The sequence below is a fragment of the Stegostoma tigrinum genome, chromosome 17, assembly GCF_030684315.1.
Source record: "Stegostoma tigrinum isolate sSteTig4 chromosome 17, sSteTig4.hap1, whole genome shotgun sequence".
In the NCBI taxonomy this organism is placed as follows: domain Eukaryota; kingdom Metazoa; phylum Chordata; class Chondrichthyes; order Orectolobiformes; family Stegostomatidae; genus Stegostoma; species Stegostoma tigrinum.
The window spans coordinates 45,714,638-45,742,399 of NC_081370.1; the positions used below are offsets into that span (position 1 = coordinate 45,714,638).

Here is a 27,762-nt window from a genome sequence, read left to right on the forward strand (position 1 = left end):
AGTGTTTATTGCCTATCTCTAACTGCCCAGAGGGCAGTTAAGAGTCAACTACTTTGATGTGGGTCTGAAGTCACATGCAGGCCAGCAAGTACAGATGGCAGCTACCTTCCCTATAAGGTGTTCTGTACCATTTGGCTTTTCACCAACAATGAGCAACAGTTTCACAGTCACTGTTAGACTCTTCGTTCCAGATTCTTAATGAATTCAAAAATCTGACATGATGGAATTCAAACTGAGGTCTCCAGAACATTGAGATAACAAGGTGTAGAGCTGGATGAACACAGCAGGCCAAGCAGCATCAGAGGAGCAGCAAAGCTGACGTTCTAGCCTTCCTGCTCATCTGATGCTGCTTGGCCTGCTGTGTTCATCCAGCTCTACACCTTGTTATCTCAAGATTCTCCAGCACCTGCAGTTCCTGCTATCGCCAGAACATTCTTTGAACACTCCAAGATTTCTACACCTTACGAATTCTGATATCTTGATAATCACTGCTTTTAATCTCTTCTATGCTGTAGCATCAGATGCTTAGACCCCGAACTCTGGGGCTCCCTAAACCTCTCCCATCTGGGACTCTATTAAAAGCAGACTTCTTTGACCATTTCTTAGTCATCCAATCTATTTCCTTACGTGACGTAACAATGTAAAACGCTCACATGAACCTTCTTGGAATGTTTTATGGTTTTAAAATTGCTGCATAAATTAAAGTTGATATCGTCAAGTGATTAATTCAAAGAATTTATTCCATGTGCTCCATTTTTTACACAAGTCCATGGTGCAGCACTTTACCAAATGTCTATACATCACATCAATAACATTACCACTGCCAATTCTTCTTGTTATCTCTTTAAAACCTCCAGCCAGTTAGTTAAACATTATTTGCAGTAAACAAGTCTGAAATAACTCAATGAAGGCCGAAATCCTGTCACCAAGTCATCCTTTACTTACAAATACATTATATATGACATTAGCTCAGCCAATTTAGAGCCAGCATCTAGAGTGAACAAAATCCCTGGCACTCCTGTTTGTATCTGTCAGTCAGGGCTCCCTGATTGGACCAAGTTAACAGCCTGAATTAGGGAACTCACTTTTAGGGAACTCGCTTTCTGTGAGATCTGCCTGGTTGACTTTGTTACAATCACGAAAATCCGTAGCGGCTTTCCTTATTGAATTTGCATTTGCTCAGATGATTATTAATTTTATCCAGAATTTGTTTCTAAAACCTCCCTCACCAGTGAGATTAAATTTACTAATCTATAATTGCAGGACTTGCCTTTACAAGCTTTTTTTTTCTAACATTTGCCAAAATATGCCAAAATATGTCAGTGCCAGGACACAAACCTGTTTGACTCCCAAAGTGACATTTGATCTGACAAAGCTGACCTTAATGCAATGAGGAATGAAGATCATGTTGAGCAGCTTTAGCCGGGAGCCAATTTTCTCCAGCAGTTGAAGTAGTCCATCTCTCTTCACTTGAATGAACACCTGAAGGCAACACATAGTGGTCCTCTTCCTTCATGACAATTCTTTTGCAGTTCCAGGCTGAGAAGATCATGCCAATTATAAACCTTCTGGTTCTGAAAGCACACTTCCATTCAGGAGAGATGCATTCAGTCAGAATCTGAAACCTGACAAAGGCAGCACAGACAAATACTTTTCCTGTGATGCTTGCAATAGTTGTTCCAATCACCGCAGCTGTCTTTGTTCTTGTGTAGGGTTACAATCTCAGCATTGTATAGGCTGAGAAACTGCACCCTCTCCCCAGCAGAGACAGGGACATTCAGGGAATGCTGCAGGAGTACAAGTTTCCCATCCTTGATGAGTTCAGGCAGTATAATATCAGCTGCTAGTTCTCCGCCCATACCTAATGAATTAATAGCTTTGCTAAGCTCCCCCACTGTGCATTCTTCACCCAGTTCTGGCATGACTGGCAGGCTTTCTATGCAGGTGATGATGACCTCCTCTATCATTTCTTAGTGTAGAGCTGCTTCTCTTGCTAAGGGAACCGTTGCTTTTTAGAGCCTTTCATTCATGCCCTTGACTTCCCCTGTGCCAAAGGACACTGGGAAGTTCTGACTGAGTTCTAAGCGCATAGTCACAACCTCTCAGGAAAAGTCAAAACCATGACAAAAACCTTGGCCAAAGAGTTTCGGAAGAGAATTTCAGAGCCAAGGGTCTGGGGAAATAAGCAGAGCCAGCGGGCCGGGGTAATTACGACCAGAAATTAAAATAAAAAGTCGCAGAGAAATTCAGCAGATCAGGATGCAGCTAGGGTGCAGACACAAGCTGATGTTTCAGGCATGTTAGGAGATCAGAATTTGAAGTGCACATAGGTTTTTGGATAGAATAGAGGCTGTGAAAAGTTGCAGAAATTGACAGGGGGAAAGCAGTGGAAGGATTTGAAGATAATGGTAATAAAGTTAAAACTGAGGTGTAGCTGGATGGGAATCATGGGATGAATAGTGAATGGAAGTAGGTGTCTGTTTACATATGGAGTCTCTTAGAATGCCTGAGTGGTTTTAGACTGTGGGGAATCTGAATCCTGTCTGCAACCATGACTTGCATTGCTGAACAGAAAATTATAATCCTTCCAATACTGAAACCATGCTTCAATTCCCGCACTTGGAGTATTGCGTACAGTTCTGGTCACTGCATTATAAGAAGGATGTGGAAGCTTTGGAAAGGGTGCAGAGGAGATTTACTAGGATGTTGCCTGGTAAGGAGGGAAGGTCTTATGAGGAAAGGCTGAGGGACTTGAGGCTGTTTTCGTTAGAGAGAAGAAGGTTGAGAAGTGACTTAATTGAGACATGTAAGATCATCAGAGGGTTAGATAGGGTGGATAGGGAGCGCCTTTTTCCTAGGATGGTGACGGCGAGCACGAGGGGGCATAGCTTTAAATAGAGGGGTGAAAGATATCGGACAGTTTCTTTACTCAGAGAATAGTAAGGGAATGGAATGCTTTGCCTGCAATGGTAGTAGATTCGGCAATTTTAAGTACATTTAAGTCATCATTGGACAAGCATATGGACGTACATGGAATAGTGTAGGTGAGATGGGCTTCAGATCGGTATGACAGGTCGGCACAATATCGAGGGCTGAAGGGCCTGTACTGTGCTGTTATGTTCTATGTTCTATGTTCTAAACTGCTATCTGACAAAAGCAACACAGCCAAATACTTTGTTCTTATGTTGGTTTACAATCTCAGCATTATATATAGGCTGAAAAGAGAGGATTAGAAGGTTAAGCAATAAGGAGAGGCTGGATAGGCTGGGACTTTTCTCCCTGGAGCATCAGAGGCTGAGGGGTGACATAATAGAGGTTTATAAAATAATGAGGGGAGTTGATAAAATGAATAACCAAGGTATTTTTCCAAGTGTAGGGGAATCCAAAACTAGAGGGCATTGATTTAAAGAGAAAGGGGAAAATTTAAAAGGGCAACTTTATCCCACAGAGAGTGATGTGTGTATGGAGTGAGCTGCCAGAGGAAGTGATAGAGCCGAAGACAATTATAACATACATAAGACATTTGTACATATACATGAAAAGGAAAGGTTTAGACGAATATGGGCCAAACACAGGCAAATGCGGCCAGTTCAGTTTAGGATGCCTGGGAGGCATGGCAAAGTTGGCCTGTTTCCATGCTGCATGATTCTATGATTCTGTATCTAGTGCAAAGAACAGAAAACTGGAACAACAATTGTATATGAAACTTATGAAAGAATCCACTGTTTCACTCAGAATAATACCTTCAGGAACTATCTAAGACTAACCAAAATAGTTTGGGAATTTGGAAATGGTTACTAGTGCTCAGTTTTGACAGATCATGGTTTCTTTGCATTTCTTGAAAGTTTATATGACATGATATCTTTCATCAAATGCTAATTATTGCACAGAAATCAAAGAAAACCTTCCAGATTGTAATTATTATTTTTATTTCTGTAAAGAATTAGCACCACAAGAATGAAATTAATAATAATTGTTAAGCACAGCACCAAAAGTAAGTTTGCAAAACAATCTTTAAAACTGCATCAAATGTTACATCCAGAACAGTAAAGCCAAAAACCATTAGAGGTAACATTACAAAATAGCAAAAGATTATGCAACAAATCTCATGTTCAATCTCAGCATCATTTGAATATTAGTTCTTGTTTACACCATTTATTGCATTTAAATGTGTCCCACCGGCCCTTATTGTGTGCTGAGAGTCTTACGTAATTTATAACCCAGGAGAGAAATATAAACAGGCAGTGGTGAGCTTTACAGCCCCAAGCTAGTGTTGAAGGTCTGCATATTTGTCAGTTAGATTTGCTATCAACTAGGAAAGAGGCGCCTTCTTTGGGATGGCACTCCGTAGCCTCCCCAGTCTCTCTGCTTCAATTCTGTTCCCCACTACACTGGGGTCTCCCAGCCGTGCCTACCCAAATCCCCTAGGGTGTACTACAGGTTGAGCGAATGGAATCTGCCTTCCTATCTCATCTACTCTTAGAATATGTGTGGCATGGTGGCACAGCATCAGGGCCTGAGTTTGATTCCAGCCTGGGTTGACTGTTTGTGTGCATGTTCTCCTCATTTCTGCTGAGTGCTCTGGTTTCCTCCCACAGGCCAGAGATGTGCAGGTCAGTGGATTTGCCATCCTATGTTGCCCTGTGGTGTCCAGGGATAAGCAGGTAAGTGGATTAGCCATGGGAAATGCAGGGTTCCAGGGATTGGATAGGGGTTTGGATCGGATGCTTTTTGGTGGGTTGGTGCAGACTCGATGGGCTAAATGGCCTTTTTCTGTATTGCTGGGATCCTGTGATTCTAATATTGGGAAAATCTAACAGTTTGGGACAGGAAAACAGTCTGGGCCGATGACTTATTGTCAGAACATTTTGTTTATATCTTTTTGAACTTTTGTTCTGAATGAGACGCCTTTGACCTCTCTGTACAGAGACTGTCTTTCCTGTTGAGCATTTCCAGTTTACTTTTTATTTCAGGATTCCAGCATCTGCAGTATATCGACATTGCATAGTATGATGGTATCGTTGGATCACATGACAAGTCTATTAGACTTTTTGTTAAATAAGAAAAAGTACATTGTTTCAGTTAACAAGAAAGAATCCATACCATGTAGACTATGTAATGCTGACAGGGGTTTGACTAGTAGCTCATCATTTGTTGTGTGTTGTATATATAGTCTGTACACTTATCTTGGAACAAAAACAAAGTTGCTGGAGAAGCTCAGCAGGTCTGGCAGCATCTGTGGAGGAGAAAGCAGAGTTAACGTTTTGGGTCCGGTGACCCTTCCTCAGAACTCAATTTTGAGTAATTTAGTTTATGTCTTAGGATTTATTAGAAAATCAATTTGATCCACCTCAAAAACTATGGGTTTCTAATCCTTACAGATCTAAAAATTAAAAACCCATTTACATCTACTTTAGAACCCAAGTCCCCAAATAATAATATAAATCTTAATCATACACTGTTCCACTTCTGGACTCCACTCACTTATGTTCCCAAGATTGAGGAATGATAAAAAGATTTTGTTATCTGAAGACAAGTTTAGCGTAAGCTAGACATCAGAAAGCACGAATATTGCTACGACCCCAGATGTTAAATTGCAAATGATTTAATTGTCAGTCATTTCCATACAGTTTCAATCAAATAGTCTCTTCAGAAAGCTTTTCTTCATTGGTGTCCTTTTCAGAGTGGCTGGTGATTTCTTACGCGGAGATTTAATTGGTGTTCGCTTTATCTGTTTCTTCTTTTGAGGCGTTTGAATTCCTCTATCGATGTAATGCTCATTGCAAAAATACTGTGTGTTTTCTTGAGAAAACTGAATCAGCTGCGACTCTGCAAGATTCATGCACTGGGCATGTACCCAGTGTCCATCATCACCTCCACTCGAGCAGAAAATCATTGCAGGTTTATTTAATTCTGTGGAGTAATAAGGTTCCCAGATGTTGACGTTCACATTACATGTGGAGCTGCATTTAATCCAATAACCTTCCTCATCAGCATTATCTCGGTTCTCTGCATCATCAGAACCCTCGCCCTCTACTTCAAAGTTAAATTCTTCTGAATCTTCAAAGGTGCTGCATTCTTCTGGATCAGTAAAGGATTCTTGACTACAAGGAATTTGACTTTCTTCGTCTAATTGCCCAAATTTTGCTATGTAGAAGAAGTTTGCCTCGGCTGCATCTTGTTTGCTTTCTCCGGGAATGCCAATTAACACTGCATTACTTTCCATGCTGCTACCAAACCAGGTTTTGCTTGCTTTAATATCAGTGGTCCATGCTGGGGGCTCCTTTTCCAAAATCTGAATGTTGTCGTTCTCCACAGTGATGGTATTGCAAATCATTCGCTTCTTGATCTCGGACTCGTAGCCACCCACAATTATGAATTCATCTTTTCCAGCTGGGGTCACAATTGCACTGGACACAGAAATGCCGCCTTGCAGTACTGTGCACTGTACACTTGGAGAAGTCCCTAATAAATCAACCTTCAGACAAAGCAACCTTGTAGGGCGACGATTAGTTTCAATTGAATGACCACCTAATATGTACACTCTGTCAATTTTTGCAATGGCGATATGAAATGAAAACCCATCCTCTACTTCGGGAAGTATGTGGGACGTGCAGTGGCCGGTGTTTATATCAATCAGAAAAGCTTCCGGCAAACAATCAACTACACTGTTCCAGTTTTCCGTGGTTCTTTGCCCTGGGGGCCGAAAACGTCTACCCCCAAACAAGACACATAACATTTGCCCCTTGCACTGAACCACATTGATGCTGTGACCATATCTTCCTTGGGGAACGTCTCCTTCAAGATTTTTTTCAATGCAACGAAGTGATGTTCTCTTGTTGCCAGTGCTGCTGTAAACCATCATTAAATAAAGTGAATTAGACAAGTCATTATTTGGATCTCTCCCGCCATGGATTAAATATAAAGGGCTCTTAGGCTCTGAGGGATCTGAGTAATGTGTTATTGCAGGACAACGCAATGGGGGAAGGTAACAGGAGTCAGGTGAAAATGAAACCGCTTTCAGTCTGAAACTATGGCCTTTGAGATGAAGAAGAAAAACTCCAGTGCTGCACGATCTTTTTGGCCACCCTTTCTGACCAAAAAAGAAGACCTCACCGTTAAAATTGAATAAAGAAAAGCCTGGGTAGATGAGTCCAGTTTTGATATTCTCTGAGACCATTTGCAGAGTCATTGTAGTGGTGAAAAGCTGACAGTATCTGTGGAAGAAAAGAAGCATAAAATGATGTTAGAATTAATATTTATATCAAAATTAATTATTATGGATTCTGATGGTGCAGAACTAACCACTTGGCAGCTTTTATTAAGTGCAGAAATGCTGGTTTTGGCTGCAATCTGTGTGATAAATCAACAATTAAAAACTGTCACTTTATAGTTCAAAATTCAACTACTGTAGGGTATAAAATTCTTTAACATTATTAAATGAGGAAAATATTGTACTGCATTGATTTTTTTTTGTTTAAATAAATCAACTATTTGTCAAGCACAAAGTGTAATTGCTTCCAACCGTATTACTGCAATTCAGTTTCAATAAATTTTCATTCAGCAAACTTAGTTTCATTCCAATTCCAGTTCAGGACATGCAATCTTCAAATAATAAAGTCTTTTTATCATTCATCTATCTTAGGAACATAAGAGGGTGGAGTCCAGAAGTGGAACAGTGTGATTAAGATTTATATTATTATTTGGGGACTTGGGTTCTAAAGTAGATGTAAATAGGTTTTTGATTTCTAGATCTGTAAGGATTAGAAACCCATAGTTTTTGAGGTGGATCAAATAGATTTTCTAATAACTCCTAAGACATAAGCTAAACACCTACATAAGCTAATGTTTCAGGTCAGGTGACCCTTCCTGAGAACTCAAAACTGAGTTCTCAGGAAGGGTCACCGGACCCGAAACGTTAACTATGTTTTCTCCTCCACAGATGATGCCAGACCTGCTGAGCTTTACCAGCAACTTTGTTTTTGTTCCTTATTTACAGCATCCTCAGTTCTTTTGGTTTTTAACTAGATAAGCTATATCTGGTGAGATAATTGCTGAGGTGATTATTGAATTCGGGTTTTCGAATCTAAAAAGCCTGAAGCAGGATTGTTCAGAAGAAATGCAGTCGCGGAATAGTCAAAGCCTGACTAAAGTCAGTGTGTTAACCTTTTTGTGTATCTTGAAGGGAAATAAAGAGAATCACATTTGGTGAATGTGCAAAATGCTGCCAAAGGGAAATGTATGTGACCTTGTCAGTTGAATGAGAAATCAGAGAGTGAAATTAGGAGCGAGGCGTCACTAATGTTGAGTAGCTGTAAAGGATATTTCTGGGAGAAAAAGAATGAATCTTTATTTTTGTCGTTTGTGATAAAGTCTTTAAAAATTGTTAATCACACAAATATCACTGCGAATTAATGCATTCGCAGCAAAATAGCTTTGAATATGATGTAGTAATTGGAAATGGTAGCAGTCCAGAAGGAAGAAACAGTTTAACACTTGGAAATGATCATACTAATCCTACTGGAGTGTTGTTCTGAAATGTACAAGACAAGTTGGACTGGTGTGTGCCATTTGCAAGTATTACTAGATTTTTCTTTCGGTAATTTCACCCTGCAGGCCTGTTCCATCTTTCAATAATACCATGGCTGATCTGGTTGTGGTCTCAGGTCCACTTTTTATCTGCATCCAATACCTTTGAGTCCCTTGTCTATCAAAAGTCTATCCAAATCAGACTTGAACAAAGACCCAGCTTCCACTACATAAGATTTAGGAGCAGAAGTAGACTATTAGCACAGGGTAATTCATGTCTCTAATACATACTATATTCTATATATTTAATATGAACATACGGCTCCTACGCATCAGCCTAAATATTCATTGCAGAATACATGCCATTATTGATGCAAAAAAATCATAAGGGCCAGAAAGTACAGATTTATGGTAATCAGCAAATTTGGTGATAATATGAGAAATCTTTCTTTATGTAGGGAGGTAATTTGGAATCAATGGCCTGAAAGGGAAATGAAAACAATTTGATAAGTAGCATTGAATAACTACAGCAAAATGAGAAAAACCTGATGATTTTTTTTGAGGATGATACAAGCAATGTGGTTAAGGAAAACCAGATCCTCCTTTAATAAATACTGTTACCAAAGGATGGAGAACTCCAAGCATCACAACCCTCTTTCCAAAATTAGAGGAAGCATTAACCCGGCAGTCAGTGTATTGTCAGAAACAGAGAAGCATTTAAAAACAAAATCCACGAGTAAAATTAACAGCATCTTAGACAAGTGAAGACCAATTAAGGGAGAGCTGGCAGAGAGTCATAAAGTAGAAATCCTGTTTGACTAATTGGACTGAGGTCTTGATGAAGTAGTGGAGACAAACTGGATGAAAAAAGTTTGTCGATGTGTATATGGGTTTCCAAAAGGTGTATGATAGAAGATGACACAGTAGCAAAATTGAACCCCAGCCGGGACAAACAAGGCAGTAGCATCATGTTTACAAATGCAGAGTGATGCAGTGAAAAGCTGTGTTTTCATATTGCTATGGAATTCCCCAGGGTTCAATAGTGTGTGGGCAAATCTGGCAAAGGATCTCCAGTCTCCCAACCTTGTCTACCAGGGTGATTCTTTCCTGCAGCCATTTTCCACTGGCTTGTCTCCATCGGTCAATTTATAGGTCTGAATCTATGACAATGCAACCAGGATTCTGAATGATGTGGCCCGAATACAATTGATCTAACCTTTTCCACACTAACACCTGTTATGATCCTAGCTGACGGTTATATTAGACAATTCAGAAAGGAAATCTGACTTGTGGCCGCCATTCACTGAACACAATCACACAGGATTGCCAATGTAATTTTAACATCATAATATTTTATTGCAGCAGAAAGAATAAAGAGCAATAGACTAATTTTCGGGAGCGCTGCTAAGAGTAAAATAATCAACATATTATAGACTGCATCATCTGATTATTCATTATTCAGTATAATCTCTTCAAAACACCTTCCTCTTGATTCCGGAACAAATAATCAGTAGCTATATTGCTTTTGGAATTCGATTCCAGGTGGACCCGCCCGCAGGCTTTGTGGGATCTGTAGTTCTCAGACTGCGCCCACCTAGACTACATGTCCCAGCATTCACCGCTCCGTCGGCGTTGCCTGGCGACAGGAGTAGGCAGGTAGGGCCTTTGGAGATTGCTGCAAAACTCTTTAAGGTTATAACAACAAGCTGCGTCTAACAACCGCCTGCGTCCTCGTCATCAATAAATAATGCACAGTACAAATGGTGGTGGGGAAGAGTTAAAGATCATCCACTGTGAGGGTTCTGAGTCTGAGGGGGCGGGGAATCTCTACACTGGGGGAGGTGGGGTGGTCTGTCCACACTACGTGTCCGTGTGTTTTGGGGGCGGGATAGTTTCGATGGCCTCTCTGCTCTGGGTGGTAGGTTGGTGTGGGCTTTCTACACTGTGGTTGTGGGAGAGGGGGTGATCGTTCTATACCATGGCTGGAGGGGGCTGGTGGTGTCTCTACACTGTGTGTGTATGTGTTGGGGTGCCCACACATTATATTTGGCTGAGTGCTGGGGTGGGAGTTTATCAGTCCACTTGTGAGCTTTAAGTGGTTGCTCTCATCTAGATACCACTGTGGAGTTTTGATTTATACTGAACAGAAGGATGCCATATGGAGAATTCTGTCAGTTGCGCCTTTTTGAAAGAGTATTCCATTCAGTTTCAGCTCTTGGCTGTTTACTGTAAGATTTTATTTCTTTCAATTACTGATTTATTTCCCTTTAACCGTTGGCACCATTACCTCTTTATTGTTCTGTCAGACTGTCCATTTTTCTGGGTTAAATTTCATCTGGGATCAATTCATTCTGTTTGCTAATCCATCTTTATCTCCTAAAGTCATACAAATCATTCCAAAGCTAACCAGGCTTTCTATCTTAATATCTGTAAGTTGATATTGTGTTGTTAAATAATATATGGCTGTGATACATATATAGACTAGTGCAAAGTGCTCTAAGATTCTTGACCATTAATATAATTTTAATGCCATGTACCTTAATTTTGTGTAATGGTTTATCAAATTGCTTTTGAGAATCCACTTGTACTGCAATCCCTGTCACTATACACTGCATTATTTCCTCAAGCACTTGATGCAATTTGTCAGCTATGACTTGCCTTTTATAGATGTCTCACTCTATGATGATATTCAGTTGACTTGGTTTCATGGCTGGTAGAAATCTACCCCATCTAAATGTGAATTATATTGCAAAAGGAAAGAAGGATTTACATTTATCCAATTTGTACTTTTACAACATTTTACAAATAAGTTTTGTTGTGAGCATTTCATTTTCTCTTTGAATTCTAATGCTGCTATTTTTCAGTTTGGTTCACGTGGAGGTCTTGGAAAGAAATGCTTTGCAAAAGCTTGTGAAGTGAATGTTAGTTTTCTCCTGAATAGCAGTTCATTGCAACATGGCCTGAGAGGTACTTGTTGCAAAAAGAAATGGTGTTAACCACTATGCCACCTGGACAGCTAAATAATCTAGTTTTTACCTTTTTTGTTAGTGTTGTGAAACCATTCTGTTAAAGAATCTGGTTTGCTATAAGAAACCAACATTGTGGCACGTGTTGTTAATAGCTTGTGCAATAAATCTGACAATACTGTGCTATCATTTCCAAAATTGATCTGAAAATTGATTTTTTTAGTATGAAATTTTGATTGAAATTCTCCAATTTCACATAAGTATTTCTACTGAACTATAATCAGCATATTAAATAATTGGAATTTAACCTTTTGTAATCACTGTTAAGGTGGTCACCCTCAGCCCTGAACAGTGTCCAGTTCACTTCAGATTACCCTGCAGCTACAATACAGTAATAACATGAGTGCCGTTTGCCACTAAAATTATGGTGTCATCAAACCAAAAAGATGATTTGTCTGTCACAATTGGATAATGTACATGCATTTTGGTTTAGCTGTGATGCCAGGTATATAGGTGGTGCATCCCAAAGACTAGTGGGTCAAATCAAGTAACACGTCTCTTTGGCTGCTCACAACAAGCAAGGTACTCACTATCCACAGCCAGCCTGTCCTTGGAAAACCCACAGCAGTGTCTAAGATTAGATGCGATTCTAAAATTGGATACTTATTGGATAATAAAATGTGAGGCTGAATGAACACAGCAGGCCCAGCAGCATCTCAGGGCCTGCTGTGTTCATCCAGCCCCACATTTTATTATCTTGGATTCTGCATTTCCCATTATTACTTATTGGATAATCCTGAATGTGCAACAGATTATGCTGACAGCCAATGTATGATAGTTCAGCATGGCCCGCTTGTGTGTACTGGAAGCTTATCACGTGGAGGCCTATTCTTTGTAGCTAGGAAAAACATGTATATGCACCGTATCTGTTTCAGCCATTTGTTGATTAATTTCTAAGAGCAGTGTCCTGACCAATCATAGCCAACTTGCATAGTTTGAAACTTAATCAAACCTATCTGTTAACTATCAATTAGCATTATTGGGTATATTATCATTGGCAACATCTCTATCAATCAGAATACACTGGCCAACCAATCAGCAATTTTGTTTTCTGCAGCATAAATGTTGGTTTTGCCATTGAATTGGCATTTTTGCAAAACGTCCTGATGAGTACAGTGCAAAAGCTTTGACAAAAGTAGCCTTTTTCAACAGTAGCAAAAAAAAATTGCCAATTCTTAAGAGCGCACAAGAAGTAGGAGCTGAAGTGGGCTATTCAGCTCTTCAAGCCTGCTTGGCCATTTGATAAGATCTTCTATTCCAATACTACTTTCCTGCATTGTTTCATATACTTTCTATGTAGAAATCAATTGATTTTCATCTTGAATATACTTAATATCTGACCATCCACAGCCTTCCGGTACTGAGAATTCCAAAGATTGCTCCATGAGTGAAGAAATTCTTCCTCATTTCAGTCCTGAATGATCTGTTCCTGGCTGTATGCCCAAATCTAGACTCGCTAGCAAGAGAAACATCCTACCTCACCTATCTTATCGATCTCCATAAAACGTATGTTTGAATGAGATCACCTGTGATTCCTCTAATTTCCAGAAAATAAAGTCTGAGAATATTTAATTTTTCCTTATAAGACAATGCCTCCACTTCCAGAATTAGTTTGAACCTTTGTTGTACTTGTTCTTTGGTATTAATATGAAAAGCAATTGATGAGGTAGTCTACAGGATGGCTTTTGTACAAACCTACAGGGCAAAAAAAGGTACTTTGGCACTTATTTTTATTTGTCACACCTTCATCAGATTGTCTCTCTTGGCTCAGCCAAGCTGTATTCCTAGGAATGTAGGAGCAGGATCAAGCCATTCAAACATCTGAACCTGCACAGACTTTTAATGAAATTGCGACTGTGGTCTCATCTCTACTTTCATGTCTGACCCCATAACCTGAACTAAATTCAGTGACCCAGGCTCCACTGCTTTTTAGAGAAAAAAATTCCACACACCTTCTGAGAGAAGGGAAAAGACATTTGCCTTCTCTTCCTCTTAAAGGGAGAGCTCTTGTTTGTGATGTCTCTCCAATTTTCTCACAATTCTTTGAAACAAAGTTGTAGGTTTGGCTCTCATTCCAAAGACTTCAGTGCATAATCTAGGGTGGCACTCTAGTGTAGAACAGAGGGAATACTTTTTTGTTGGAATTTCTGTCTTTCGGATGATATTTTCGAGGGTAAAGTGAATGTGAACAATTAGTGCTGTCATTTGAAGAGGGACAGCTCACAAAACCATAAAATGTAGAAGCAGAAGTAGGCCATCAACCTTGTCTGCCATTCAGTGATGTCATAGAACATATATAGAACATAGAAAAGTACAGCACAGTACAGGCCCTTCGGCTCACGTGGCTAATGTCAACTCCACTTTCCTGCGTTTTCTCCATGATCCTTGATTCCCTTACTGATTAAAAATTTGCTGTGCCTCAGCCTTGAATATTGTTTGTGACGTAGCCTTTACAGTCCTTCAGAGATTCACTGCCCACTGAGAGAATAAAATACTCCTCACTTTTGTCTTATAAGGTTGACTTCGTACTGTGAGATTATGATGTTTGACTCTAGACTATCCCACAAGGAGAAAAATGTCTCTCCACGTCTACCCTGTCAAGTCCCCTACAAATCTTTTATTTTCCCAATAAGGTCACCTCTCATTCTTCTAAACTTCAGTGAAGGCCTAATGTACAAAAGCTTCCCTCATGAGAAAATCTTTTCACAAATGGAATCAGCCTGATGAACCTTTTCTGGACTTCCTGCATCGCCAGTATATCTTTCCTGAAACACAGTATTTTACATGTGGTCTAATTAGTTTTAGCAAGATTTTTCACTATTTGTATGCTCCATCCCCTTAGAAATGAAGGTTAGCATTGCATTTGCCTTCCTACTAGCTGCTAAACTTGTATGTTGTACACAAATGATTTGGAGGGGAATCTAGGTGGCCTAATTATTAAATTTCTGGATGACACAATGTTTGGGGGAGCTGCAGATAGTGAGCATTGTCAGAGGATACAGCTGGATATAAATAGATCAGAGAGTTGGGCAAAGAAGTGGCAGATGAAGCTTAATCCAGACAAATGCAATGGGATGCATTTTGGAAGATCTAATGCAGGAAGGCTTGGTTCTGTATAATTCATGTATTTTGGCTTTTAGCAAAGTTGATTTAATGCAACTGCTGTAATATAATTGTACTAAATGATATTTGACAGTGATGTTATTAAAAAAACCGAGAAAACTGAAAACTTTTCTTTTGAATTTCAACAGTACTATCCAATAGTACACCTACTGTTGGCTCAGACTGAATAGACTGCAATGTAGGGACAGTGTGTGGAAAAATAACTTTATTTTTCTCCCCTTTTCCCCTTGGTCACTGATCACCAAAGCAGTTCTGATATTGAGTAATATTTCCTTTACACAAATTTAATGTTTTTGGCATAATTTATGCTCATAGTTGTCTTTGCCCGACATTTACAATAGTTTGGTTTTTGCGTGTAGGGTACCCTTTGGTCATTCTAAGAATGGAAATCATTTCAAATTTTGCATCTTTTCTGAAATAGAAAACTAACCAATATCTTGGAACATGAGACATTGACCAGCCATTTGGCCCTTAGGGCCTACTCTGCCATTCAATAAGATCATGTTTGACCTGTTTGTGGTCTCCTCTCCAGAGCTTCCTTTCTGCCATGCATAATATTTGACTCCCCTCTATCAAAAAATCTGTTACTCAACATTGAATACATTCAATGGCACAGCCTCCACTGCTATCTGGAAAAGAGAATTTGACATACTAACAACCCTATGAATGAGAATATTTTTCCTCCTCTTAATAAAAACATTCCCTTTTTTAATGAAATGAAAGTAAAACAATAAATAAGCCAGGTGAACCTTTTTCACATTGTTTCTTACACAGTTTCATTTTTTGTTCATATAAAGAGACTAAAATTGAACACAGTAAACCAGATCAAGTTTCATCAGCTACTTTATATAGTTGCAATAAAATTTTTAAACTTTTTAATATTCCCATTCCCTTGCAATAAACAACAACATTCCATTTGCCCCCCTCAAAACTGCTAACTGCCGCACTCTATTTTTAAAATTGCATCCTTCACATAATATAAACAGAATATAGCCTGTAGTTTGTCCTTCCCTGATCCTCATCGTTGTTCACTGTTTTCTCCTTCTCCGAGATTGCGACTGTTTCAACTGCCCTATTGTGCCTCACCCGTTTGAACATTTTTCATTCATGAGGCCAGCCTTCGTTCCATTCGCCTTACATCTGTCTTCAAATTTCAAACTTGACAGGGTTCAAACAACTACAGTCACCATTTTAATGGGATTTGGATTTAAATTCTGAAACAATTGCAATTGTAAATGAGCTGACTGATCTATTTGGAGAGTTAGCACCCAGATGGTGACCCAGCAGTTTTAAGGGTAACTTAAATTACGTGATGCTGTTTTATAAAGTGAACAATTTAGAAAAAATCTACCAGAAGATTCAACTTAAACTAAATTTGATTCTTTGTTTAAATTTGATTATGACAATTTGGGTTTAAGAAGTGGTTGCTTGCAATTGTCTATAGTTAATGTTACATTTATCTTTTATTCCAGTCCTTTTGAGCAAAATGTGTTTCAAGTTATTTTAGCTTCACACGATGAAATAACAACTTTGAAACTGTAGGTTTGTATTTACTGTGTTTTCTTATTCTGAATTTTCTGTAAACAATACTTGAGTACATTAGCCAATAGCTTTTTCTGTCTCTGATCCACTTTGCTTAATGCCATACTATTCTTTGCAGAAGTTGCCCTTGATTAATATTAATACATCATTTTTATGTTAGTTTTGTTTGGCAACCTTCATTGTCCTTGTAAATGTAGAAGCAAGGTGAGTAGAGCACAAATATAACAATCAGATTTGGTCACCTCTGTAATGACATGCCAGTTTTTGCCCTACTGGGTTTTCTGGACTGTGGCTATAAATATTATGGTAATTACATTAGTGTTGTAACTTTTAAGCTTGTTTCTTCTCAATAAATAACATGATGGCATTAGTAGTGTATATATTTTTGTTTAACCCTAACATTGTTAGTAGATAAAATTTTGTTGACGAAGTGTATTTATATTTTTCTAGACCAAGGAAACTTTGCAGACACTGATATAAAGATAATAATGGGACATCACAAAAGAACTTTTGTATAGTTTAAAACCCTATGATAAATTAGTCAATAACAAGAATCTTGTTTGAAAACAACTGTACTACTTTAAGTAAGCTTAAAACAAACTATCTTTTAAAAATGATTGCTATCAGTTGCTGCATTCTTACCTCTGATCACTTTCTTCAAACAATATTACCTGTCAAGTGCAAAGGAGACTGAAGTTGCTTGTAGAATTAGAAGGTGCTGAACACTTGGCAAATATGCAGCATACAGGCAGTGTAGAAGATATTTCAGAGAGTTTACAGCTGGGTGCAGATGGTACTAAGCACGACCGTGATGAGTGTTACTGTCTGATTGTTGGAGTTCAACAGATGCAACGATGACATTGGATGTTCTAAAGTGCAAGATAACCAATATATAAACATTACACTACAATACATCTGCAGCACCTTATCTTTGTTATTACTCTAACCCTCTCAAAACTTGATCATACCCTTCAAATTAAATTCCCTTTGCTAGTTATCATACTGATTGTAGTTTTTGGGAAAGCATCATAGAATCCCTACAGTGCAGAAACAGGCCTTTCAGCCCAACAAGACCACACCGACCTTAGGAGCATCCCACCCTGACCCATTCCCCTCTAACCTCACCTAAGCTACACATCCCTGAATACCACAGGCAATTAAACATGGCCGATCCAACTGACCTGCACATCTTTGAATTGTGGGAGGAAACCAGAGCACCTGGAGGAAACCCATGGAGACACGGGGCGAATATACAAATTCCACACAGACAGTTGCCTGAGGGTGGAATTGCACCCAGGTCCCTGGCACTGAGAGGCAGCAGTGCTAACCACTGCGCCATTGTATTGCCCCTTTTAAGTGAAGGAGCTCATCGCCTCTGGGCTCTTCAATTTGCAGTTAATTTCTTAGATGTAGGCAACTTTTAGGTTTATTATTAAAGCAAAAGCAAAATGTTAACTGACTTGGGTACATAAATGAAACTGTGGGTCAGTATAGTATACATTTTTATCTTTGTACATTGGAACTCTAAAATGTCTTTTTTTAAAAGAGGACTAATACACTCAAAAATGGCTGTGGATATGAATTAAGTGACATTCTGGAGAAAGATAAACCCATGGAATGTCACCTTTGGATACAAAGAGAATGTTACACAACATCCCTTCAAGGTGAAGAAGAGGCATGTCAAAACAGACTGGACTGTGATCTCATTTGACTATAAAGATAACAAGAGGCTGATGACTCCTACTCAACAGCAAGCTATTCCCTGCACATTATGGTGCAAACTGCATTCATGTTTTGTTCTCTTCCCTTTGAAGAATACACAATGACAGTTCAGTGCGCTGATGGGACTGAATGCTGCTGTGTGTACCAGCTTGGGTTTGAGCATTACCGTACCACAGTCAAAGAACCCGCTCTCAGTCACCCCAGTGTTGTGACAAAAGGGATTCTGTCACTCTTTGTCGTGGAGGTCAGATAGCTAGCAGTCAGACAAAAGGAAATAGGATCACCAAAGGACTTTCTCTGGCTCTGAATACTAGAATACAGTCGTAGCCAATAGGAATCAGATTGATAAAATCTCAACTAATCTGCAACCAAGGACCATAAAATTGGCTTTTCAACTCACAACGTTAATTCTACTGATAACCTTCACTGCAACAGCCGCAATTTACGACTAATCACTAGTCATAAACAATTCAGAGTCTGAAAGCTTCTTTTTCAACTGTATCTTTTTTGGACTTGCCTCTTCTTTCTAATCTCTGTATGGGTTGAGTTACTAATTTTTCTATTGTTTGGTAATTGGTCAACTCATTCTTTTGATAATATGTAAGCCTGGAGAAATTGACTCCTTTTAGAACATAAATTCATTTGAGCCCTGGGAAATGCATCCAAAAGGAAAGGGATCATTTTAAAATTGACCTGTTGTGACCGAGAGGATGGGTGAATAAAAAAAGTGGACACAACATCCCCCCTCCCCCCCCAATCCATGAGTTTAATGATTTGGGGTGTGGTCATTATGACTGCAAAATGTCGTCGTTCATTGAAATTTTTGCATTTGTGATTAAGCAAACTAATTTTGGCAGAAACTTAAACTGTAACCTAACCAGGGCAATTCCTGAATACATGGCCATCACACACTTTGATTATTCCTGGATTGAAAACTCTTTTCTAATTTATTGTGATTTCTAGCAAAAAAATTTTTATGAAGATATTTGCCCAATTCTGTTGTATGCTTTGGAGGACAATGGTTATGTCTTTATGAAGCTTTTTTTGAATTTTAATGGAAATACATGATAATGCTTATTCAGTAACCAGTCAGAATTGACATACGGTCGACAGCTCAGCGAGGTGGTAAATAGATAGTAAATGGTGCTCAGAGTAAGTTCTAGAAAATATCATACTCTTGATTATAAGGAGGGCATGTGGATAGATGCATTGGATAGTGTCTCTGCCTCTGAGCCAGATCTCCAGATTTGAGTCCCACCCAGGGATTTAACAACCAAGGAATTCTGTATGTCATAATGTGGCTGAATAATTGAGGATCAAGCTACAAATCCTTCTGGCACATGCCAACAGCATGCAGTAATAACAGGAGAAATTGCTGGTCTGTCATGTAACGGAAAGAAAGTTAAGATCTCTACCCTTACTATCCAGAGCTCCAGATGACAAAGTGCATGTTGTCACATGCTCAGTCTCCCTGCCTGATATGTAACATGCTGACACCACTCTTGGTTATGAATTGTATAGCATTGACTTTAGACACAATTTGGGGTTTCTAATGGCAACATTCCATGGCTGTTGTTTAAAGACAAATCCGGAAGATAAAGAACTTGTCATCTTTCTTCTTAGGCAGATCCTTGAGACTAAAAATGACTTTCTTTCATTTGGATAAAAATCGGAAGAACGGTGGATGCTGTAAATGAGAAACATAAACAGAAGTTGCAGGAAAAGCTCAGTAGGTTTGGCAGCATCTGTGGAAAAGAAAATCAGAGTTCACGTTTTGGGTCTGGTGACCTCCCCGAGGAAGGGTTTATGTAATGTTCAGTTCTCAAGGCTTTTTCCTGTCTGTCACTGATGGTAGATTATGACTGAAGTTCATACTTCCTGAATTTGGGAATTTTTCATTTCCTTGGGCTCAGTTATTTCTTCCAATGATTATTGGTCACATCTGTGGGGTGGTGTTTGGAGTAGCCCAACACAAGGAATTGCTTCAAAATTCTTCTGGAGTGCAAGATTTTTGAGACTCTTGGATATATTGGGAAAAATATGAAAATGCTGCAGCATGTGAAAAAAAATTCCCTTAAATGTTTTCCTCAAAAGACCGCTGAGGTCTTCAAATTCTTTTCTTTTTAAGAGTTTGATTTATCATCCATAAGTTGGGTTGAGCTTGGGCTGAAAATGCACCTAGAGCACAACATTTCATCCTTTTTGTCATGATAGATGTTTTGAGGCTGTTATGCTGGCATAGAGTTCCATAGAGGACAGTGGTCCCCATTTACTGTGTTTGGAAAGTCAGTCATGAGGAGTCATCAGTTTAAAACAGCTGTTAAGAATGTTGGAGAGGGGTTAGAAGAAAATGTTTTATGACAGTGTTAGAACATGGAATACTTTGCTAGAGGGTACAGTTGTGACTTGAGTAGTTGCTTTAAAAAAAGTTGATAAATACTTGAAATAGACAATCATAAGGAACTGTGAAGAGACAGTAAGAACAGCAAACAATTAGATTAAACCGTCTCACTCTGTTTTAAAGGAAAAATAAATCATTTTATTGCTTCAGAGATAATGGGAACTGCAGATGCTGGAGATTCCAAGATGATAAAATGTGAGGCTGGATGAACACAGCAGGCCAAGCAGCATCTCAGGAGCACAAAAGCTGACGTTTCGGGCCTAGACCCTTCATCAGAGAGGGGGATGGGGGGAGGGAACTGGAATAAATAGGGAGAGAGGGGGAGGCGGACCGAAGATGGAGAGTAAAGAAGATAGGTGGAGAGAGTGTAGGTGGGGAGGTAGGGAGGGGATAGGTCAGTCCAGGGAAGACGGACAGGTCAAGGAGTTGGGATGAGATTAGTAGGTAGCGGGGGGTGCGGCTTGGGGTGGGAGGAAGGGATGGGTGAGAGGAAGAACCGGTTAGGGAGGCAGAGACAGGTTGGACTGGTTTTGGGATGCAGTGGGTGGGGGGGAAGAGCTGGGCTGGTTGTGTGGTGCAGTGGGGGGAGGGGACGAACTGGGCTGGTTGAGGGATGCAGTAGGGGAAGGGGAGATTTTGAAACTGGTGAAGTCCACATTGATACCATATGGCTGCAGGGCTCCCAGGCGGAATATGAGTTGCTGTTCCTGCAACCTTCGGGTGGCATCATTGTGGCAGTGCAGGAGGCCCATGATGGACATGTCATCAAGAGAATGGGAGGGGGAGTGGAAATGGTTTGCGACTGGGAGGTGCAGTTGTTTTTTGCGAACTGAGCGGAGGTGTTCTGCAAAGCGGTCCCCAAGCCTCCGCTTCTGCAAAGCGGTCCCCAAGCCTCCGCTTCTGCAAAGCGGTCCCCAAGCCTCCGCTTCTGCAAAGCGGTCCCCAAAGCGGAGGCTTGGGGACCGCTTTGCAGAACACCTCCGCTCAGTTCGCAAAAAACAACTGCACCTCCCAGTCGCAAACCATTTCCACTCCCCCTCCCATTCTCTTGATGACATGTCCATCATGGGCCTCCTGCACTGCCACAATGATGCCACCCGAAGGTTGCAGGAACAGCAACTCATATTCCGCCTGGGAACCCTGCAGCCATATGGTATCAATGTGGACTTCACCAGTTTTAAATCTCCCCTTCCCCTACTGCATCCCTCAACCAGCCCAGTTCGTCCCCTCCCCCCACTGCACCACACAACCAGCCCAGCTCTTCCCCCCCACCCACTGCATCCCAAAACCAGTCCAACCTGTCTCTGCCTCCCTAACCGGTTCTTCCTCTCACCCATCCCTTCCTCCCACCCCAAGCCGCACCCCCCGCTACCTACTAATCTCATCCCAACTCCTTGACCTGTCCGTCTTCCCTGGACTGACCTATCCCCTCCCTACCTCCCCACCTACACTCTCTCCACCTATCTTCTTTACTCTCCATCTTCGGTCCGCCTCCCCCTCTCTCCCTATTTATTCCAGTTCCCTCCCCCCATCCCCCTCTCTGATGAAGGGTCTAGGCCCGAAACGTCAGCTTTTGTGCTCCTGAGATGCTGCTTGGCCTGCTGTGTTCATCCAGCCTCACATTTTATCATTTTATTGCTTACCTGTTTTTCTCTTCTGAAGATGTCTTGGACTAATTCAGATTAGATGAGATTTAAACTTTTAAAATTGTGCTTACTTATAAGAATGGGGCATGTCTTGATTCTTAACCTAACGCTAAATTGGGGTGATTTGATGGCTGTAATCCAGTTGTTGGTGCCCAGTCCAGTTCTTTGTGAAGCACTTTCAAAGTCCCATTGTGCTGTAGTAAATACACTTTTGTCACCTTGTTTTAGTGAATTATCTCAAAAAAGCTTATGAACATGAAGAAATGTATAACTTGAACATGATTATTTCGAAGTTTGGAATATGTAGTGAGTCGATCACTTGCAAAAATTAGTTTAAGAACTAGAATTCTCACTATTGTAATCTTATGATTATAATAAGTGCAAAATGTCTCTCCCTGATTGTTTAATCTTCTTTATAATGAGCTTTGCCAAGTGTTACATTTGTCTGTGGTTGTGACTATATGAAGAGCTCTTCTAAGAAAGGGAATTGAACAGATGCCTACATTTCTTCAGTTCAAACCACAGAAAGAAAAGCTCTGTGACTTGTTTAATTCATTCATAGTTGAACATTTCTTGAAGATTTAGAGATTTAGATTTGTGTGTTTAGAGATTATCTTTTTATATTTAAGTATTTGAGTACCATATTTGTGGGCTAGAAAATGGCATGCTGGATCATTGGCTGCAAGTTGTAGCTTGAGGGCGTCTGATTATAAGTTATAGTAATTTATATTATAAAATTGTAACTAATGCTTAGTGCTCTTAGTTCATATTCAATAAGGTCATCATGTGATGAGTTCTTAAAAAAAAAACAAGTGGTTTCTAAAAGGCCGATAGTCATGTTAAAATAACTTGTTGGTGAAAGTGGAAACAGATAGGGTTGAATACTGCCACATTTGGAGGTAATGCAGGGAAATGTGGTTTATTTTTGCAGATGAGAAATATCCTGCAATAAAAAGCAATTTCACCATTAACATTGGTGGTAGTGATAGAACATACGTAAATGTTATTTTACTTGAAGCCAAAACCTAGCAGCAGTGAGGACGAAACTCACTAGACTCTGCAGTGTTGTCTTGGTAAATTCATTGATATGTGGTTTCATTTTACAATGTGCCCTCAAGCCATAAATAATCTTTGTTACAGACAAATCGTATTTACCAAATTTAGTAACATTTCTGAATAAATAATAAATTTGACACCAAAATCCCAGGCGTACATAAGGCTATCTAATATGATAAGAGCCCAAGGCTTAGTGTATTGGCATGGGTGAAGGAACAAACAACTATTCACTTAAAAAAAATTACGTTTGTGTTCCTTCAACTAAATAAAGCCTTATAACAGTAAATTTTGACATTTTTTGACAGCTCTAATGAACTCGACAGTAATTACTTTATAAATATTTTACACACATTTGTGCCTACATTTAACCATTCCAAAGGGCACCTGACCCCCACCAAAGGACATCTTACCTCTCGAGGGTGTTGTGGAACATGATACAAAAGGATACCTTGAAACCTCCAAAGGGGTACACTGGCTAATTAAAGATATCTTTAAAATTTAAACCTTCTCTTACCCAGGTCTAATCTGCACACCCTGGTTTCATGTCTCTGAGCTGCCAAGAACCAAATTAAATGGAGGCAATTGATGATTTAAATACTTAACTGCATCCATGAGTCATGTATGTACAGATTCTGATTGGACTACATTCCCAGTCCTGCAAAAATAGGTAGTGCTGTGTTCAGGGCAAAAATCCAAGCCTTGGTTTTGGTCTTGCCTGTTGGTAAAACTTGTGTTTCTGAATCAGCAGATCTTGGGATCAATATCCATCCCAGAAAAAAAGGCTGATACCCACCATGTATTACTCAGGAAATGCTGGTTTGTTAAAGTTGATGTTTGATTGAGATATTAAACTGAAGACCCATCTACTATTTGAACACATGTATTTCATGGCCAGCAGTTTTCTGAGTGTCCTATCATTTATATATCCCTTGGGAATCATCATTAGAGGAGATTATCTGTGAAATCTAACTGTGCGCAATATATTTGTCACCTTTCCATCAATTACAGTAGTAACCACTAATTCAGAGAACTCAATTAAATGTGAAGTACTGTGACATATCTTGTGGCTTTAAGAGGCACTGTACAAATGAAATTCCTTTTTAAATTCATGCCATCATTTGTGTTGCTCTATGCTATGTAATGTTGACTGTTTGGGCTATTTACTGTGACCAAGAAACACCAAATACTAAGTCAGAATAAAGAGCCTTCAATCTCGTGTTCGTATGTTCACAGAGGGTAACTGGTGATCAGACAATTTGATGGTACATATTTACTGTTTTACCCTCTTTCTGCTATACGTACTTTTATATTTGATGATGTGACAATTCTACCGAACTATAAACAAGATAAGGAACAAAATAAACAAGGGATTTCAGCCTTGTGTGCTTGTGAATGGCCTTCTACCTGTGCTATACAACTGTCCCTTTGCCACCTTCCCCAGCTTCTCTATGGCCCTTTCTTCAGAAAGACTGAAGGGTCACAGCTTTGCCCCTTTCACAATCTGCATATTCTTTCTTGTATTACTTTTGAATGCAGATGATTTTGTACATGCCCACTGACGAGAGTGTGACTGTGCTTTTAGTGGTAGATAAACATGACGTGTGCTTGTCTATGAGACTTTGCTGAGTGAAAACTGTATTATGAATGCTTCCTTAATTTAGTTTTTACGAGCTGTTACTGCAGATGTTTGAAATAGGAAGAGTTGTGTGGCAGCTGAGGTCCTGTCCGCTTGTTGGAGACCTAAGAAATCGTGTGACTTTTTTTTTTGAAGATGCTTCGTGAATTCTCCTAGCATGCAGCACATTTCCACAACTGACAGTACCAAAACAGTTTAATGAGATTGTTATCAGTGAGTTTACAAATTCTTATCTTGTAGTGCATTTTGGGACATTCTTAAAAAAATCAGTCTAGAGAAAAATAGCTCTGGCACTTGATAAACAACAGAAGGAGGGACTAACTACCATCATTAATCAGTTCAATTTGCTCTCACATTCTCTCATAATTATTTGCACAACACATTGGTACTATAAAGAAGTTGCTTGATCACTTACCTGGTAACAGATGTGTTGTTGAGGATATTATTTGCCATTCCAGGGTGCCAGTTGTCACCTTAACAAATATATAAATCATGCAGTCGATGAAAAAGATACTGGAGGTGGTTTTTCATGGAAGATTTTAAAAAGCTCTACAGCAGTTTGTATGGTGTTGGTGGTAGACGTCAAAACAATTGATAACAACAATGTTTCCTGTTACAAAACCACCAGGTTTTGCATAAACCATTCACATTGCCTATGTAAACATTTTCTGCTGGTTCATTTGAGATTCCCTAGAGGTCAGATTTGCAGAAGTTGGGGTTTTTCTCTGTTACAGATTTGAACTGTTATTTTTTAAAATGCTAGACAGCATGCTTTGCGATGCAACATCCTGGTTTTGTTGTTAAAAAGCATTCAAAGTTTCAGAAACACATCAGTTTAGTATTTTATGTTCTACTTTACCAATTTCTCAGTTGAAATGCTAGATTTTTTTAAGCAATTCAATTTCATTGTCTTTACCGATAAATCACAATTATATCAGCAAATAACAAAGAATTGGGAGCCAGTAATTCTCAATGTAAGTTCAATTGGAATCAATTTCAGCAATCCTGTTTAATATTTTTGGCTACTTCGCTTTATAAGTTGCATTCTCGCAAACTGATACAACAAATGCAAAACCAAACTTCAAATTAAAGAAAATGCCCAAGACATTTGATAGCACCACTGTAATTCAGACATAAAGTGGGTACTTCAGCATCTAATATGTGACAATGATCAGGCACTTGTATTAGCTGAGACAGCCCTGGCTATGACCAGGTAAAAAGTTGAACGTGGATTGCAATCACGGTGAGAGCACGAAAAAGATAAGTGAAAAGAAATGTGGTCAAGTGATTGGAGAAGACTGAAAGGAAATGGGGACAGGAGTATTTTGATCAGTGAGTTTGGAGGTATCAGCAGGGAGTTAGAGATCTAGATTTTTTTTTCCCTTGGTAATCCTAGTAATTTAATTGTTTCCTCCCCCTCCAGCATTACTGTCATGTCCTATAAGGTTAAGTTACTGGGTTGAGCTATGCCCTGTTTCCATTGATGGAGAAGGTATAACTTTCAGAGCCAAGCAAGGAACAGGATCTTCCTCATTTTGTTCACTGCCTTCACCAGGATCTCTAAAGTGTTAGCAGACAACCTGGTGGCCTGTCTGGACTACTTAGAGAGTTGTTTTCAAAGGGTTAATTTGGTTCTTTCACCTGTCCTTGAATGTCTGAAATATGCAGTTTCCTGACAAAAACTTGTGAACTCCATGTATTTGCAATTTTGTAGTCACTCTTTCCTCACTCAATCATAGGGCATGCTTTTGAAGTCTGTGCAGACAGAATTCATAATGAGCCATAGATTTTTATTTTATTTTGATTTAAAGTTTATTTGTTATATTTCAGTCTTTTAAAAATAAATTCCATGTATATGTTACTATCTTTGTTTCCCTGCGTGTAAAATGATTAACAAATGATGGGCAATTGGAATGTTTAACTTCTTGGTGTGCCATCAGTGAAAATTCTTTATTATGGTTCACTGCTTAGCCTGTTGATTGACAGAACTGGAGATATCCTTCATTTATGACAGATCCAATTTAACTTTGAAAGACATGAAATATTCACCACAGAGGTCGCTAGATCTTTGTGGACTACTTCCTTTGAAGTAAATAATGAGTGAGCCCGTGCACCTCACCATTGACCAAATGGGCCCATTTGTTTTATTGTAGCTATCCTATGCCTGTTTTGTATTCTAGATGAAATATCTACACTAGAGATGTGAGCAGTGTTGAGATCACAAATTATGGAGGAAGGAGGAATAGCCTTTGATGCTTTGGAAAGATTTTGCAGCAGTCATGAACAAACATATGCTGAATTCTTGGAATCATTTATGCACCTCAGAAAAGGTAAGCTTTGTCAGAAGATGAGTCATAAGTAATAGATAAAAACAAGCAAAGTGTAGAGGAGTCAAGTCCGCTCAATACACAAGTTGCAATTCCAGTGCAAACTATGTCCAAAGTTTTGCATGATTAAGAAAGTGTCCCTCACCCTGAGTTTCTGCTCAAATCAATTTGCATATTGCTTGCATAGATTCTGCAATGAAGTGGCATAATTAGGTAGCAAATTAAAATGTAAGTTTATAATAACACGCTTTAAAAATTATTCTTTGATTTTTTTTCAAAAATTGAGATTTGATAAGTTTAAATATTGCTTAAAATAGGTCATCACAAAACAAACGTAAATCACAGCATCAATTCCCTACTTGTGACTAACCTGATTTTAAACAACCTGAAAAAGACTTGTCGAATATATACCAAGTTATTTACTAAATAAATTGGGTTACAATAGTTAGATCTGTCATCTCTGGTAGACGGATGGATGACTAGACAGATCCTTTTGCAAACTGAAAACAAAATCAAAGTCTTTCAAAAGGTAAGAAAGATTCAACTTAACTTTTGGAACTCTTGGGGCTCAAAGTGAGCAAAGTTAGCAGAAATTCCCAACGGTGATCTTTTCGCTCCAGGAGGATGGAGTACATTGTGAACTGGACCTGTTTCAAGAACAATGTTTTGAATACTAGGCAAAAGATTATTTGAATTCAAATTGCACTGTGTGGACTTTGCACTTAAAATCTTTTGTGCTGGTTGAACTGATACT

General features: G+C 39.3%; 2 protein-coding genes across 8 annotated transcripts in view; one reads left to right on the forward strand and one right to left on the reverse strand.

The window, feature by feature from the left end:
• Positions 1–27,762, forward strand: part of iftap (intraflagellar transport associated protein) — a 63,522-nt gene that overhangs the window by 12,797 nt on the left and 22,963 nt on the right. Inside the window, exons 1-2 of one of the 3 annotated variants that reach the window (XM_059652137.1) lie at positions 10,119–10,185; positions 26,862–27,011. In XM_059652137.1, coding sequence (XP_059508120.1) covers positions 26,909–27,011 — 103 coding nt within the window. In that variant the 5' untranslated portion in view covers positions 10,119–10,185; positions 26,862–26,908. Of the gene's footprint in view, positions 1–10,118; positions 10,186–10,399; positions 10,448–26,861; positions 27,012–27,762 lie in introns of those variants that run through there. The other 2 variants (XM_059652138.1, XM_059652136.1) reach the window with 2 other exon arrangements.
• On the reverse strand, positions 3,988–27,665 carry rag2 (recombination activating gene 2). 5 transcript variants are annotated; one of them, XM_048545903.1, is made up of 4 exons: positions 27,559–27,665; positions 25,097–25,154; positions 16,892–17,089; positions 3,988–7,217 (listed from the first exon to the last, which is right to left on the reverse strand). In XM_048545903.1, the coding sequence occupies exon 4, from the start codon at positions 7,190–7,192 to the stop codon at positions 5,633–5,635; it is 1,560 nt and encodes a 519-aa protein (XP_048401860.1). In that variant the 5' UTR covers positions 7,193–7,217; positions 16,892–17,089; positions 25,097–25,154; positions 27,559–27,665; the 3' UTR covers positions 3,988–5,632. The 5 variants fall into 5 exon arrangements, with proteins under 5 accessions (XP_048401860.1, XP_048401859.1, XP_048401857.1 ...); XM_048545902.1 differs by having other exon boundaries at positions 27,154–27,656; XM_048545900.1 differs by having other exon boundaries at positions 25,097–27,656.

Excerpts from the sequence above, each read along its gene's own strand:
- rag2 (XM_048545903.1), bottom strand. The coding sequence starts at position 7,192 with ATGACTCTGCAAATGGTCTCAGAGAATATCAAAACTGGACTCATCTAC.